At 40.8% G+C, this 14,159-nt stretch overlaps 1 protein-coding gene across 1 annotated transcript; it reads right to left on the reverse strand.

Annotated features, from left to right (window-relative positions):
- Positions 1 to 519: 519 nt before the first annotated feature.
- On the reverse strand, positions 520 to 13,735 carry inka2 (inka box actin regulator 2). The gene is made up of 2 exons (XM_037679449.1): positions 13,664 to 13,735; positions 520 to 2,355 (listed from the first exon to the last, which is right to left on the reverse strand). The coding sequence occupies exons 1-2, from the start codon at positions 13,697 to 13,699 to the stop codon at positions 1,090 to 1,092; spliced, it is 1,302 nt and encodes a 433-aa protein (XP_037535377.1). The 5' UTR covers positions 13,700 to 13,735; the 3' UTR covers positions 520 to 1,089.
- Positions 13,736 to 14,159: the final 424 nt, after the last annotated feature.

The following is a 14,159-nucleotide window of genomic DNA, read 5'->3' on the forward strand; positions in this document are numbered from 1 at the left end:
GTAAAAAAGAAACTGTGCAGATGACCTGACTGAAAATTGTGAGATTGTATACCTGGATTATTGAGCATGGACTTTGTTGGTTCACCTAAAGGTCATTTTTCCCAGTTATCTAAAGTGTGTTACGTACTGTAGCTGTAACAAAGTCATCTTTGTATATACCGCATGAGATGTCATTATCATTCCGTTCACAAATCTTTGGGAATAAATCAGCTTGTTCTGCATCCTATTTAAGCTTTAAACAAGCTGTTGGTAACAACACAGTACCAGATGGCTGTCAGTTAGGCAGTACTGAAAATTGGCAGTGCTATCTTTACACCCTTCCCTTTCACCCCAAGACGACTTTCATTCATTTTTGCATGGCAGAAAAGAAAAGCAAGCAATCACGACCAGTCATTACGAGCAGACTTGTTGCGGTTGTGTCTTTCTGAGCAGGATAAGATCAAGGAAGACATCACTAAACTCTGTTTAAAACTCATTTAAATGTGGCAGTGGCAACTTAAGTCCTGTGTTCTTTCCCTGAGCAAAGTGGATGAGATGAGTAAACAAAAAATGAGATTACTGTTTTGTGGCAGTGTGTCCGGTAACAGCTGTTTGTTGCCTCGCTTGAATAAAACATAGCTGTTCAGTTTAACACTTGGTGTTGCTATTCCTAGATGAAAAGGAGTGCGACAAGTGTCATGTTCTGTAGTCTGTTGGTGTTTTTAAATACAGTTTTGCATTTATGGTGACATTCTGATAACCGTGTTTGTTTTGAAGTACCATCTTTTAAGACAACCAGGCGATCCGATCATGCGTGCACATGTGTAAATGCATCTGAGTGATAAAAAACTTGAAGGTGAATGCAAAAAATCTCCAGCATGCTGCAGCATACCCTCATACACTTAAAGAAAACAGGTTAAGTTGTCAGATTGTCATACAAAATGTAGCCCTGATAATCTTAGATACAGGAGAAAAGTGTTGCAGCTGTGATGTTTATCATTTTTTTTAACTTTGTACTTCTCATTCATTCATGCATTCATTCATTCATTCATTCCTTTCCATCCCAGCCAACACAGACCACATCATTTGTTACACAGTCTGGCAACGCTGTTAAACCCACACAGCTGTGTTGTGGTCAAACAAGGGCCGCATTTTCTCCAGGCCCGTCTCTGGTTGCCTCCTGTCTAAATAAAGTCCTGTAAATGGTTGCTGGTGGATCTGGTGGAACTGGGGGCAGGGCTGATGATGGTGGTGGTGTTGTCCCCTGTCTGCCTCAGCTAGATGCAGACATGGCCTGCCTTTTCCGTGCTGTCCGTTCGCCCAGAAAGGCAGGTAAAAACTGCCTTTTGAGCTCTTGGGTGCTGCTTTCTTGGGTCTTTTAAAGAGATCGCCTTCCGGCAGCTCAGGGGCCATCCAACCAGGCCTCTCCTTGAGAAGCTTGTCCCTGTCGGGTCGGACGCTGCGCAGAAACTTCTTGAAGATGTTTGTGGTGAGCGAGAACTTCCTGCAGATCTCCTGCGAGCGGCTGAGGCGCAGTGGGTGCGCTGGTGTGTCCGGTCTGTCCACCCCACCTTCCACTATTCTCTCCTCTCTCCTCATCCTCCTTTCCCTTTCTTCTCCTTCCTCTCGCTCCACCTCAGGCAGGTCTAGCCAATTGCCTACAAGGTCTGCGAACACATTATCCCCCAGCACCAAAGGCTGACGGTTGCGGCTGCGGCTCATGAGGGAAGACGTCCAGTCGCTGGCATCGTCCGCGCTCTCCTGAGAGTAGTCACTGTCCAAGGAAGGGCCCTCTCTGGAGAGGCTGTACAGGATCCCAGGCAGGTCCACCACCTGAGCACAAGGAGGAGCCTGTGAATGAAGTTGTGGTTCAGGTGGAGGGTTTCCCACCATTGGTCCATAGAAGTCTACCTGAGGTGCGTTGTATCCCGACCACCTCTTGGGTTTTGACTCAAGCTCATTCTCAGCTCTTGTGCTTCTTTCACTTCTTTCACTCTCGCTCTCTAAACTGGATGTTGACGATGATAAGGTTCCTAGGCTGCTCATGTTTTGGGATGAAGTACAATCATCTCTGCTCAAAGAGTTTCTGCTCTCGATGGACAACCTTGAACTCTGCATTGAGCTCGGTCTGGACTCCTCTGGGGCAGTTTGTGTAATGCAGAACTTGCGTCGTTGTGTGGAAACTGAAGCTGCTGAAGCTGACGAGTTCATGCGAGCGACTGAAGCAGACTGCGGGATTCCCCGATTTATGGGCCGTCCTGATATGTCGAGGCTTTCGAGAGCTGTCTGAACCTGAAGGAGCTTGAGTTCCTGGAGAGCTCCCATCATTGAGTTCATCTGAGCGTGGAGGCCATCTCCAGCTTCTCTCATTGACAGCTGCAAGGAGACAAAGAGCAACAAAGAGTTATCAATGAGACAAACAAGAATGAATGCAGCAACAAATACATTCAAGTTCTATTGATCGGCTTTTTCACACTCTGCAGTTTGATTTACTTACCACCCTGCTTTTATATTTATCGCTAAATGGAGACAATTTTATATAGAATTGCATCGACATTTGCATTTTACAATAAAAATAACTATTAAAACCTGACTGTACATATGGCTCCTTTTCCTCAAGTTCCAGACTGCACCTTGTTTAACCGTGTGGTCATGTGACCTAGTTTTAGATGACAGGTTGGTGTCCCATATGGACGGTGTACAAGGGGATCCAAACAGTGACAGCTGTAAAACACACGAGCCTTTTATGTTGGCTTCACTCTTTCACTCTTCCTTTCCTAACATAATTAGCTCCTTCCATTTTTTTCGTCTCACATTTGCTTCCAGTTCGAATCCTTTGTGTTCACAGCTACGCTGCAGTAACAATGCACCCTGCTTTTATCCTCCACTCGTTTTTTTTTTCCTCCTACTCTCTTTTCTTTAGAGGGCTGCGTCATGTGACTTGGACTAACCGTCACCTCCTGAAGACAGACAAAAAAACCCAAAGGCAGCGTTCTGACCCCTGTCTTAACTTGCAGGCATGCATTTTGAGTCACTTCACATGTTTACACAGACTCTGTATTAGTTTTAAACTAACAGAATGATCTTATTCTTAAGAACATGCAAACACTGGCAAAAGTAGCCATCCACTGATTACTTAGCCAGCCTGAGGCCTTTTATTTTTTAAAGTTATAAAAAAATAATCTGTGTGAAGACGAAGGGAAGCATGCAAAGAATTGAATCCGAGTGCCAAAGTGTGTAGGAAATGTTGGTGAGAAGCTTGCAAAGCAAACACAAGAATTAACATCAATATAAATAAACTAGTGAGAGTGACGTTTAAAGGTAGAAAGTAGAAAACTCACAAGTAACTGTGGAGTATTAAAAAAAAACTCAATTTAAACTGTTTTCAAGTCAAATACCTCCCCTTACCTCTGAGACGTGCAGGTAAATATATCCCTGTCTGAGCTTCAGCAGTTGTTAGTCTACACCTCAGCCAATGTGCCACTATTTCTCACTATTCAAACAAATCAGTCTGACTGCCCCTATATGTATCACCCTCCAATGGAGGGACGCCGCTGGATTTCACAGCCAATCAGCAATGCCCGTTTGGACAATAATCCTCATTTGGAGTAGAGTCACTCAGGCGGAAACAGACAGACAATGAAAGAGGGGGGGAGAAGAGAGACGGCGAGTGAGAGGGGTGGTGAGAGTCAGCCGGATGAGCAGGAGGGTTGATGGGCAGCGATACATCGCCATATGTTTAGATGTCCAAGGGAAAACTGTTGATGGGCTTCAGCTATGGCTGACAGCAGAAGAACACAGGAGGGGGGAGTACAGCAACACCAGGTTTGTGGTATTAAATCTGGGAGGAGCAGGAACTGAATCGACCTCGGGTGGGAAAAGTTGATGCTTCAAACAACTGACAGTGAAACGTGAGAATCAAAGAGAAGTTTAAGCACCGTGTGAGAGCGGACTGCTGTACGATTCACTGGGAAAACAGACAAATGTAACCTCCTAACACACATTATGTTTAATATAAGGAAATGTATACAGCTGTTTATTTTATCATATTTTTCGATTCTTAATGAAATGTTAGTGAAAACTTTTTAACAGGTGTAGTATACATTCAAAGGTTCTTGCTTATAAACCTCATCTCGACACCCACACAATGTAAAATCAGGTTTAAACACTTGTCCTATCACTGAGTGGGAGCATGAACAACCTCTAAGATCAGATAATGAACCCACTGATGCACATACTGGGAATAAAAACCTTTGAGTTTCCTGCTGGTTCACTGAATTAGCCAGTCGACACATGTAATCAGCACAATCAGGTTGTCTCTTGTCTTTATGCCTTCCACGTATGGCTCACTGCATTAGGTGTAACTGTCTGTGTCCTGGGAGAGGCTGCAAAGAAGCATCACGGCTCACTTTCCTCCACATCACAGTTCAGCAAGACTTAAAGACAAGATGAAACCATTTTTTTTTTTTTTGTTGCATTGTGTTTTATTACAGGCAAACACAAAGCTTAAGTAAAGTTTATGTGGATTACTGACGATGAGATCTGCAAAATTTCCACATAGGGGTGCAAATCTCTCAGTGTCTGGCGAATCGATTCGATTCTGATTTTTGGTGTCACGATTAGATTCAAAATCAATTTTTTTGATTCAGAAATGATTTATCTATTGAAATGGTCATAAATGTTGTTTCACTTATGCAACTGACAAGCTGAAAAGATTAAACAACAATGTAAACAAATAGCACATTTATTTAAAACAATAATTTTAGGTTCCTTACTGTATCAAATCTTTTTTGCATCATTTTATATTAATACCAAAAAATAGGAACAAATATCGGAGTGCATACAATTCTCTAACTTAAATGACCAGTAATAGGTTAGCTTAGGTGCCTGGAATGTATTACATTTGTTTTGGAAATATTTCTTAAATAGACATTCTCATGCTGAAGGAGCCACAACGTTTTGCACATGCAAAGCAAAAACATTGAGTTTAACACCAATATAACTTTAAAAAATACATACATTATCCCTAAATATGCCTGCATATCCCTATATGCATATCCTACGATTATTTAAAAGCAGCTTTGTTTACTGACACTTTTGCTCTTAGGGGATGTTAATAATTCATATGCACTTGGGGGAACAAACAGGAACAGTCGTAAGCTAAAACGTATTATCCAGCCTTCACCGTGCCAACTGACTCTGGGCGCTCCGCTGCCTTTAAAAACTGAACTTTGTGGCCCAGTTATGCCAGACTTTTCAAACTCGACTCTGTCATTTGCACAAGAGCCTGAAAGAAATGTCCTGCAGCATTTTTTGTTAATGCAAAGATTCTGCTTAAGTTTTACGGAGTAAATGAGCTGAGGGTCTCATTAGGAAACAGACAGCAAGCGTGCAGACCTGACAGGACCTATACAAACACTTTGCGCTCCTGGAGGAGAAAAAAAAAATGGCGATTAGAAATTATGCCTGTCTAATCTAATTAACTGAGAGAACTGGAGTGAAATTGGGTCTTCAGGGAATTACCATCCTGCTCAGAAACACCAGCATCATTAGAACTGTCTTGCAAAGTTTTGTTAAATCTTCCTTTTGAACTTAAGCCTTAAGTATTTTAGACATTTAATCCATCAAGCGAATATTTCTATAAAAAAAAGATCAGTTCTTTAAGAAGCTAGTGAAGCCAGTCACCCCCACTTTTTCTGCTGGATGCATGGAGCCAGCCAAGCATGCATAATTGCCAATCAGGGGCAAAATGCTTCAGAGTTTTGCAACAAAAGCTATTAGACTCCAAAGCTGAAAAAAAGAGGCTTAATGAAAACTTCTGGGCACTTTGGAAAAAAAAAAAAAAAAAAAGAAGTAGATTTTATTTTATTGTGTCGTGATGTTTTGTGCAGATGCGTCCAGAAAACATTTGAGAGCTGGTGAAAAGGAAACCAGTGCTCTTCTGTGGTGCTGCTTTTTCACATTTATCTTGGCTCTGATTCCTGTCAGTGATGGAGGGGAACAATAAGTCTGCACACACTGAGCTCACAAACATGTCTGGACTTGCATCACCTGAATCATTTGAACTTTTCAAAACTTGAATTCCCAGGATTATTAATGTAACAACAAACAGGGGTTGCAGCTTGGTGTTCAGTGCCACAGTCTCATAATCCTGAGGCGGTCGGTTTGAGTCCAGGTTGTTTCATCCGGCGTACAAGTTGCCAAATCTTTTGCGCAAGTTTGTCCTGTGGTGACTCCTGAAGAAGGGAGCAGCCAAAATGGAAACATAAGGTTAACAAGAAACAAACCAGAACTTGTTTTTTTGTTAAAATACAAACTGTTTGTTGTTTATTTGCTGAATGGTTGAGGAAAGACCAAGGCTAAGGTTACCAGACCCAAAAGGTCTTCTTGTATGGAAGGATGTGGCCAGCAGCAGTAAATTAAATGTGCTCAATCCTCCACCCACCTCCACCCCAGATTAAAAATGAATGGTGAGGCTGTGTGGGTCAAGGACAGGAATGGAGTCTCTGTCCCGGGGACACAGAGGAGGTCTCTGTGGCCAAACGGCTGTGGACGGCCATGAGGTTAAGATGAACACAGCTGCAGAGAAGAGCAAGAAATAAACCACTGTGCACGAGGCAGTGAACGCCTCTTTGGTAAGAGGTTACAGGGTGACTAATCAAAAAGCCTTCAGGGTCGCGTTCAAAGGAGAAACTAGTACGAATCACGTCGAGCCCAGGAATATAACACGCAAAGGCCTCAAATACAAGGCCACAACGAATTTATGTGAATTAAACCTGATATAAACTACAATTTACTGCGTTCAATTAATTTAAGACCAAAGTGCTTTTTGTTTTGAATTTTTCTGTAGTGTTGACCACCTTTATTCATGTTTTGCTAACTTTTAAATAGTTCCAGTGGGAGCACTCTTAATTGTTTTAATTAATTTTCCCCAGCCTGTTAGAGTAATAGTATTCAGCCATTCATTTGTGGCAAGTGCCGTGAGTTAAAGCAGATATCACGTTCCTACGTTTCGGCTTTTTCATCCATCATTCTTATGCTTGAGCTCCTAACGTCACAGCAACAATTGCACATTTCGTTTTAGCTTCCTAAAAATGGGAACTTTAAGGAAAAAAAGACAGAACTTTGAGAGATGAGAACATATGTTCTGATAGTATGCTTTGTTTTTTTTAATAATAATTAAAAAAAAAAGCATGCATGTTGAGTTAAACAACACGGAGGAGGATGGGATCAGGTCTGCAGCAGTTGTGACTTGTGATGGTGTGACAGAAGCATGGCACACATCTTTGAAAAGAAAACCACCAGATAGATTCTTGTTAATGTCTGAAGGGTTCTTTATGTTGGAGTATTTTTCCATTTAATAAAGTGTTTGTTTGGTAATCTTTCCAGAAGGACACAAAATCAGTCTGGTTCATTTTAACAGCTACCTTTATCGGCGATAGGAACACTTTTGAGAATATAATGCTTTTATGTTTTATTCATGTTGCTGTAATAGGTTGTTATTAATATCTGATGCTGTGATCATTTTTGGTAAGCACTTTGATAATAGTTACTGTTTTAAATGTGCTATATAAATAAATGTGACTTGACTTGGCTTTAATGCCATCAAAACTACAACTAAAACTATTCAAAAGAGCAAAAAATGGCTAACTTTGTCTAAAAAATAAATTTGGTTGGACCCAATCTATCATCAAGGATCTACTGTCCAGCACAGACACCCTGACAACAGTTTCAGAAACAGGGAGGCAATTTAATGACTTATTTCCTGTTAGAGCCCATTTATGCCATCCCAAATGATGCTGCTGTTGTGGGAGGCACAGGATGATTACGATCCGTATCATCCTCTTTGGCAGATGAGAAGTGGAGGACTCAGTCTGTCGTCTTTCTGGCTGAAAACCTTTGAAGTGGAAGCACCAGCCTCGCCATCGAAGGCGCAGCAGTTGACGTCAGCGCCTCGTGTGTGGGCTGTGAAAGTGCACGTTCAAATCTCTGGCACCGTCTCACATCAGAAGGAGTGTGAAGCCTTGCAAATAATTTGTGAGGATTCCAAGCTTTTTTCAAACTATTCTAGTGTTTTAATAGAAGTAATTGGGCTAGCATTGAAAAAATGCAAAACTTGATACTTTGTAGTATCATATTTTATGCAGCTTCTTTCCAGTTCATGGTGGATTGTGGGTAACTAAACACAAACTTTGCTGTTTTAGTTTTAAGTTTGTAGTGTCACTGATTAATGCAGCAGACAACAGTTTTTAAACGCAAAAAGCTCAGATAAACTCCATCGAAGAAAAGATAAAACCGTCGAACAGTGAACATGTACAATAGAAGATTTATCACTTCTTGAGGCGAGGTGAAAAACAAAGCCAAGTTCCAGGGTTGGTTTATTTGACATACGCAGGTCAACCCAAGGTCAACAATGCAATGAAACGCTGAGGACGAGAAGAACCGTTTTGACTCGCCAAAACAACAAGAAATACCAAAGCATGCAACAAAAATACAATTACAGCAGCATGGTCCAATTAGCAGAGTGGTCTTGTTAGCAGAGTTAGTAGGACTTGTTAGCAGGTCCTGTTAGCAGCATGATGATAATAACAACCACAGCAACTGCCCTCCAGAACTGCGTCCGGCAGACAGAGAACATCCAAAGTTTCCACGTGGAACCGAACAGGTCCGTAGAGTTCAGTCCATGCAGACAGATGAAGGATCTTGTTAGCAGCGTTAGCAGGTTCTTGTTAGCAGCTTGATGATAATAACGACTGCTGCAGCTGCCCTCCAGAACTGGGTTCAGCAGACAGAGAACATCCAAGGTTTCCCCGCGGAACGGAACTGTATCTGTGAAGTCTACTGTAAACGAGGCCACATGAGACAACTCCAAATGACACGTTGCTCCATGTTTTGAACTGTAAGAATGTGTTCTGATCTGAAGCAGGGAGAGGAGGAGCAATTGTCTTCCATTTCAGAAGGTCTATTTTACATGTAAAGTACAAGATCACCAGCCCTGGGCCATTGTAACTCCACCATGCGGTCACAAACAATGGCCCCAAACGTAAACAGACAACCCATCTTCTTCAGAGCTCGGCCACATCTCCTGGAGTCATCACCACCATCAACTAATGGGAAGTCCTACTCTATCATGTGACCCAGCTCTCAACCAATAATATCTCACCATCTTGTGTTCTATAATGGGTGGGTGTGTGAATGTTGGGAGTTGTAGGCATGTAGCTGAAACTACATTTTCTACCGGAAACGGAATCAGATCATGGTTTAACACAATATCATTCTGAATATCAAAACGGGATACATATATCTAGACATTTCATTAAGTTAATATATTATCTGATAAAATTAGATTTCAGAACCAAATGTGTTGCTTTAAATTATTGTCCTAAAAATATCAAAATAACGGTTAATAACTCTTTTATTACATGCAAGTACAAGAGGGAAGAGCAAGAAAATAAGACAATGACGTGAATATGTCAGGGGATTTTTGGTCAAGGTTTATGGATGTTGTTTAACTACTATGTCTGAGAATGTTAACTGCCCATGAACCATATGTTGGAGTTACCAGAGAGTTCTTTTCTCTCTGAGAGAGGGATGCTTTTTGAGTAAGTAAAATGAATAGAGGATATTTATCCAAGAAACAATGAACTAAACCTAAACAAGGGAAGAACCTACAAAAAGCTTGTTTTATTTTTCAGAAAACTAAACAGAAATTAAAGGCTTCTCGTTCCTCAAATGTACATGTAAGCCAACGCCTTTCAAGTCAGAATTTTAAATTAAAATGATCTTAGGTGGTGAAAAGATGGAGTTACGGCTGTTTTGGTCAACATTTGTAAAATCTGTTGTCCTCAGTCTGAAGCAAGAAATGTGATAGCTCTTGAAGTGTGTATTGCTGATATTTCTCTACTTCTACATCAAATATCAGCTCTGTATCTGTAAAATTATAGACATTTTTTGTGTCTGCTAAGATTGCTTAGCTGTGGCAGCCATCTTAAATGGGGTTGTCTCCAAAAGGTAATCATTTGTCGATATAATGTGTTCAGTGATTGCTTTCTGAGATCTTTAATAAAATCCATCCACTGGTTCTCAAGATAGTTTGCACACAAACACACTCAGACAAGCCTCACATTATCGCCTCTCACCTTCAGCAGTGGGCGATAATGAGGAGAAACCAGTCTTCATCATGCCCCTTGCGTGCATGCAGTTACATGAATAACCCTTCACCGTCTCAAGAAATACAGAAAAAATGTTTCTGCTTATTATTTCAATAAGCTGCGATTCATAAAACGACAGACTATGTGAAATCCAAACGATAATAAACAGGATCTGTTGGACGTTTGTGTCTCCTTCCGAAACACAACGATCGCCCAGGCAAACCTCACAGCTGCCACTAAGAGCCGGTCCAATTTTAGCCGAGGGGAAGGAAAGGCAGTTTGGAGAACAGAAGCCGCGAGGGAGGAACAAAACAAACGGGCTTAAAGTTAAACCACGACGCTGCTTTGTGAGCAGTTTTTCCTCAACCAACGCCCAAAAGGTAACAAAGAATGTGGAACTTTCCAGACGGCCTCCGCTGGTTTGACACTTTTCTCTCAGATTTGATGACTTCATGCTCGGTTGGCCTTTGGTGTTGAATTCCAACGAGACAGTTGGGCTTGAAATTCCCCCTCAGGTGTGAAAGGAAAGCAACGGAGTGACAGGAATCTAAAATCAGCCTCAACAGGAGTCATATCAAAAGCTCTGATCTGTGCTACGGAGCCTGAAATTACATCGTTAAGCAGGTGTGAGCTGCACCTTTAGACAACCTGAGTCAAAGGCATGTCACTGTTTGTGCGTTTCAATCCAACGCGGCAGGAACGACTTTAGCTTTCTTTTTCATGACTCTTTGTCCTTTGCAGGATTCATGAGTCATGCATGAGTTTAAAAATATTTCATTGTTTTTCTTCCTATGGAACCACGAGGCAAGAACAAATAGATGTTGACAGGCGTCTTCTCAGTGAGTGACAGCAGAGTTATGAAAAATAACGACACGTTCTTGTCTAGTAGAGCCATTTGTGGGCCGTAAGGTTAAAGTTCATTGAAAGTGCTCAGTTAGGACAAAAAGTTTGGCTCCTGCACAGATTGACACTGCAGACCCTTTGACCCCTGTTAGCACGTTGTTCTTTTTCATTTTTTAGAGCATGTCTGGTCTTAAAGACGGAGACAACGGCTGTAATTTATGACACAAGTCAAAACCTTTCTAATCCCATAATCACATTTATATAACGCGACACTGGAAAACAATTGATCTAAAATTAAAAAAGTTTGGCAATAAGTCAATAATATCAATTTATATTATGTGAATGTAGAAGCTTCAACACTTTCAGTTATTATTTGTGGATAGTTGATGTTTTTAATTTGCTTTGTTTTCACCCTCAGCTAAGAATGAAGTTATGAGGTTGTGTTTATCTGCAGCACCATTACCTAAATATGTCATGAATCAATGGATGGATTTGAATGAAATTGTCAGAAAGTAATTAATGGATGTACTTCTACTAATAATATACCATTCATGATGGCCACCACAGCTAAACAACCTTGGCAAACACAAAAATTGATATCATTTAGCTAATTTTACAGAAATATAGCTGAAATTGGTTGTGGCAGCACTTAATGATTGAGCAAAATCAGATTTGAATAATTTGCCGTAAACTATTTAAATCAATTCTGTGTGATTGTTTGCAAAGAGATCATGAAATGGATTATAATAAAACTGCCAGAAAGTAATCACTGGCTGTACATCTAAAACTCATCAACAACTGGAGTTAGTCCAATTCAAGATGGCTGCCACAGCTATTTGACATTAAGTCAACACAGAAAGGACGAACTCAGTCCATATTAGAGACGCAGCTAAATATAGTGTGACTGCAGCTGATAGTGATCGCTACAATATTCTTTGAGCACTAACACTCTTCATGAAACGAGCTTCCAGCATGACGACTTTTACACGGTTTGATCAAATGGGTCTATGTAACTCTGTTCCTTCTCATTTTAGGTCAATTTAAGCTTAAAACGCTGATAATGAAGATGCTAGGCCTTAATGTCACCTGCTATTTTCATTTATTTTCATGCTACAATAAACAGTCTTAAAAACTAAGCTGGTTCTAGACTTCATGAAGTTGGGTCAGTGCTGTGAATCTTTTAGCCTACGAATCTAATAATAAAGATACAATTTATTTCTGAATGTATGGAAAATGGAGGAATTCAGAAGCTATATCCAGAATATTAACTGCTGTTACAAGATAACTAACTTACTGTATTTTAAAGCTAAACGGTGGACCAGACATGATGTTTTGTAGGATGCATATATCACTTCCTGTTATGTACTGATAACATTTCATTGCCTCCTAGAATAAATGGTACCCATAAAGCCCTGGTCTTTAATGGAGGAAATAAAATGGACATTCAGTCTGATTAACAGGTGTAAATATGCCATCACTCCACTGAGTCTAAAGTCAGATTTTATGATGCTGTAATGCAGTGCAATCACATGAATTTACGTTACAATGGTACTTTAACAGAAATTCCTCAAGACTTAATATGCGCTCTAACCAGCATTTCTTTATGGGTTTTATGCATCACACAACATGAACAACACGGTGAACCATTTCCATGTGGGTTCAGCTGCAGTTCATTTGTACTAAATGAGAGAAAAGAATTGATATTGTTCGTTAAAGCTACACAGTGACTTCGCTTGGCATGTGTGAAGGGGGTGTTAGATGCAGTGTCTGCTGCAGACTCTCCTGTGAGCACTGGATGCAAATCAGTCACAGTGGAAGGAAAACCGACAACCTTGGCATGCACTGTCTTTATTTTCGGAACAGATTGCATCCCACATGGTGTCTTGCAGCGGGACACTGCCTCAGCTTTTTAACCAGCATCTGCTCTCTGTTCTCCTGTTTGATCCTCGGCCTGGTGCGACACTTTATCCACACAACGTTACCAAACTGTGGCACCCCGTCACACAACAACTCCCCTAAAATCCCAAGTGCTTCTTACCAGACGTGTGGCTAATTCAGAGCAGCCAACCGAGAAGCTGAACAAATTATACAGCAAAAACACACGAGCATTGGTGCGAGCAAGTCAGACGATTAAAAAAACTCAAACATCTGCTTTTGAAGATGATTCCAAATAAAATCAGTGCCAGCTCATGCTCCTTTGAATCTGCCTCCACAACATGTCAGATGATTCTGGGCATGATTCTGCTTGCAGATTTAAAAAAAAAAAAAAAAAAGATCAAACGTGTGTAAACCGGAGGACTGTGTTAACCTTACCCATAATGAAGTGTAATAAATTTATTCAGGACGTGAATAAGGCGATAAAGTTGAAGTGACAGTCATCTCCTGTAAGAGTTCACTCACGTGGAGCCTTCAGATGTTATCACTTTTCTAACATCTATGAGAACTATAGATCTTTGCTAAAATACTTCTGGTGACAGGAGAGGAAGCAAAGCCTTAAAATTAGACTTCAAACATCTGCTCCAGATGTGCACACTGCTTTAAAAGATAATAAGCATGCATTCCAGGAAAGCAAACTACTTTTATCCTGCACAAGGACAAATATGCTTTTATTTTGATGCACTGAGTATTTCATTACAAACGAGAATGGATTTTCAACATGCAAAACCAGAAATAAATGCACCAGAACCTACCATTTCTTGTTTGAGTCTTCTCAGACACGCGTCCATGTTTCTGGATTCAGGTTTGAAGAAGCTTCTCTTCCTGTTTTCTATTTAGTTTTTTTTTATATATATATAATTATATATATATATATATATATATAAATCAGATGAAACGCCGCTAGAGCATGACTGTGAACGCTTTAATATAAAATCAACAGCAAATGATTTACAGAAGCGCAAATCCTGCGGAGGAACGCGCGCGCGGCTCGTAATGACGCAGTCACGATAAACGTGTTTATTCCCCCTCAAAAAATGATGATGAGATTCTTCTTATGGCTGCGATAGTCCGCTTGCTGCTTCTCTGCCTCTTGGCTGCTTTATGACTGACGGTGTGTGCGCGCGTGCATGTGCGCGCGTGCTACGTTACTCATTCAGATTCCTCCAATGAGGAAGCAGACTGACTCTCATTCAAACAGGACACAACGGATCCATCTTTTATCTTGGGAAAGCAGGTTTGCCACTTAAA

Source organism: Nematolebias whitei, chromosome 7 (genome assembly GCF_014905685.2).
Source record: "Nematolebias whitei isolate Nwh7 chromosome 7, NemWhi1, whole genome shotgun sequence".
Classification (NCBI taxonomy): Eukaryota; Metazoa; Chordata; class Actinopteri; order Cyprinodontiformes; family Rivulidae; genus Nematolebias; species Nematolebias whitei.

Bases quoted from the DNA above. Each gene is read 5' to 3' on its own strand.
- inka2 (XM_037679449.1), bottom strand. From the start codon at position 13,699: ATGGACGCGTGTCTGAGAAGACTCAAACAAGAAATG. The intron at 2,356-13,663 runs GTAGGTTCTGGT...GTCTCCTTGCAG, and splicing joins GAAGACTCAAACAAGAAATG to CTGTCAATGAGAGAAGCTGG.